The 2,209-nt window shown below is 51.1% G+C and overlaps 1 protein-coding gene across 1 annotated transcript in view; it reads left to right on the top strand.

Annotated features, from left to right (window-relative positions):
- The window catches only part of Polr1c (RNA polymerase I and III subunit C), a 4,623-nt gene extending 2,687 nt beyond the window's left edge, over nucleotides 1–1,936 (top strand). Inside the window, exons 3-8 of the mRNA XM_021186568.2 lie at nucleotides 45–243; nucleotides 677–796; nucleotides 878–1,030; nucleotides 1,161–1,310; nucleotides 1,405–1,521; nucleotides 1,607–1,936. Of these exons, the coding sequence (XP_021042227.1) occupies nucleotides 45–243; nucleotides 677–796; nucleotides 878–1,030; nucleotides 1,161–1,310; nucleotides 1,405–1,521; nucleotides 1,607–1,725 (858 nt within the window). The 3' untranslated portion in view covers nucleotides 1,726–1,936. The remainder of the gene's footprint in view (nucleotides 1–44; nucleotides 244–676; nucleotides 797–877; nucleotides 1,031–1,160; nucleotides 1,311–1,404; nucleotides 1,522–1,606) is intronic.
- The last annotated feature ends 273 nt before the right edge of the window (nucleotides 1,937–2,209 follow it).

Raw genomic sequence — 2,209 nt, 5'->3', positions numbered from 1 at the left:
AAAAAAAAAAAAAAAAAAAGAATCTGAAGGGCAAAATTAAAAAGTGCTGCCTCTTTTCCAGGCAGGGGAGTGGGTGGAGGTCAGTTGGATGCTTTTGCCTCCTTGGGCAGGTGCCAACAATGGCTGTGGAGAAGGTTTTGGTGTATAACAACACGTCCATTGTCCAGGATGAGATCCTTGCTCACCGCCTGGGGCTCATCCCCATCCTTGCTGATCCTCGTCTCTTTGAATATCGGAACCCAGGTGAGGCTGAGAGGTTGGGATTATGAGTTAGGCAGAACTGACCTGGAATGGCTCATGGGCTCAGGTCCCAGACCTACTGCTGGGACAACAGCTGTCCCCACCTCACCTCTAGTCTCACTGTGTACACCCTCTGAACACAGTGCTAGCAGCACTCAGGCTCTTTCCGAAACCTTTACATTCTTCCTGGGGATTGAACTCGGGTCTTCAGGTTGGAGCAAGCATGCACCCTCACTCTGTGAGCCTTCTTGTCAGCCTGGTATTAGAGCTGATATGGCCAGGCACAGTGGTGGACAGCTTTACTCCAAGCACTGGCAGAGGCAGGCAGATGTCTCCTGAGTTCAAGGCCAGCCTGGTCGGCAAAGCAAATTCCAGGACAGCCAGGGCTTGTAAAACCCTGGCTCAAACCAAACCCAGCCCTGCTGCTTCTGTACAGGAGAGGAAGAAGGAACGGAGATAGACACGCTGCAGTTCCGGCTGCAGGTCAGGTGTACCAGGAACCCCAATGCTGCCAAGGATTCCTCAGACCCCAATGAACTCTATATCAACCATAAAGGTGAGAAGCGGTGGGAGGGCCTAGGGCCAAGTGAGGGGCAGACTGTGGAGCTGCGGCTTCTGACTTCATATTTCCCTCCAGTATACACCAGGCATATGACGTGGGTCCCCTTGGGAAATCAGGCTGATGTCTTCCCGGAGGGCACAATCCGTCCAGTGCACGACGACATCCTCATCGCTCAGCTTCGGCCTGGCCAGGAAATTGACTTGATGATGCACTGTGTCAAGGGCATTGGTGAGGATCTAGTGAGTCTGCCCTGGGGTGGGGGGTGGGGGGCAGTCTGATTGTAGCAATGCAGTAGAACCAGGAGCTCAACTGGGATGTTAGCAGCAGGCAGAAAGCCAACGTGCTTGTGTTATCCCAGGCAAAGACCATGCCAAGTTCTCCCCAGTGGCCACAGCCAGCTACAGACTCCTACCAGACATCACTCTGCTTGAGCCTGTGGAAGGAGAAGCGGCAGAGGAGCTGAGCCAGTGCTTCTCCCCTGGCGTGATTGAGGTGCAGGAAGTACAAGGTGTGTTTGGTGCACAGTGGGACTAAGACTAAGGTGTTTTCTTTAAAGAAAAGGCAATCTCCTAACAGGCAAGCTACCATACTGTCTTCCTTAGGTAAAAAGGTGGCCAGGGTGGCCAATGCTCGGCTGGATACCTTCAGCAGGGAAATCTTCCGGCATGAGAAGCTCAAGAAGGCTGTGCGGCTTGCCCGGGTTCGGGACCATTATATCTGTGAGTACTCCTTGGATAGGATTTAGAACTAGCCTGTATTAGAGGTAAAATCCTGCAGGGACTGAGTGTTTTCTTTGGCCTCTAGTTTCTGTGGAGTCTACTGGAGTTTTGCCACCAGATGTGTTGGTGAGTGAAGCCATCAAGATCCTGATGGGGAAGTGCCGGCGGTTCTTGGATGAGCTGGATGCAGTTGAGATGGACTGAGGCTTCCACACACATCTGGGATCCTAGGAGGGCGTGGCTGCTCTTGGATTGGGGTCTTTGGCACTGCTGTACTATACCGCTGTGCTCAGGGTTACTAGAGGTCCCTTTCCAGTCTCATTTCCAGGCAATACATTTTATTAAATGTGCCACGGACACCTTTGCCTTTGTAAGGCCTTTGTTGTAAATAAATTGCTCTTGGCAAGTTCTTTTTTTCCAGGCTTACTCTTTTTTTGTCTAGTACCAAGGTTCGCTGCAGCTGCTGAGAAAGGCCAGCTAGAGAGCGTGCACTGCCCTCCCTCCACCTAGCTCTCTTCCAACCAGGGCTGCCATTAGTCAGCCATGTTGCCACTGTCAGCTCCAGAGAAGACAGCTAGTGTCTTTTGGACAGATGTTAAGTGTGCCAGGCTTGGGTGGCTCATCACCAGGTCTTTCTGATTAGTACCCTTTTTTTTTTTTTTTTTTTTTTTTTTTTTTTTTTTTTTTT

Source organism: Mus caroli, chromosome 17 (assembly GCF_900094665.2).
Source record: "Mus caroli chromosome 17, CAROLI_EIJ_v1.1, whole genome shotgun sequence".
NCBI lineage: Eukaryota > Metazoa > Chordata > Mammalia > Rodentia > Muridae > Mus > Mus caroli.
This window is presented reverse-complemented; position numbering and strand designations above follow the sequence as displayed.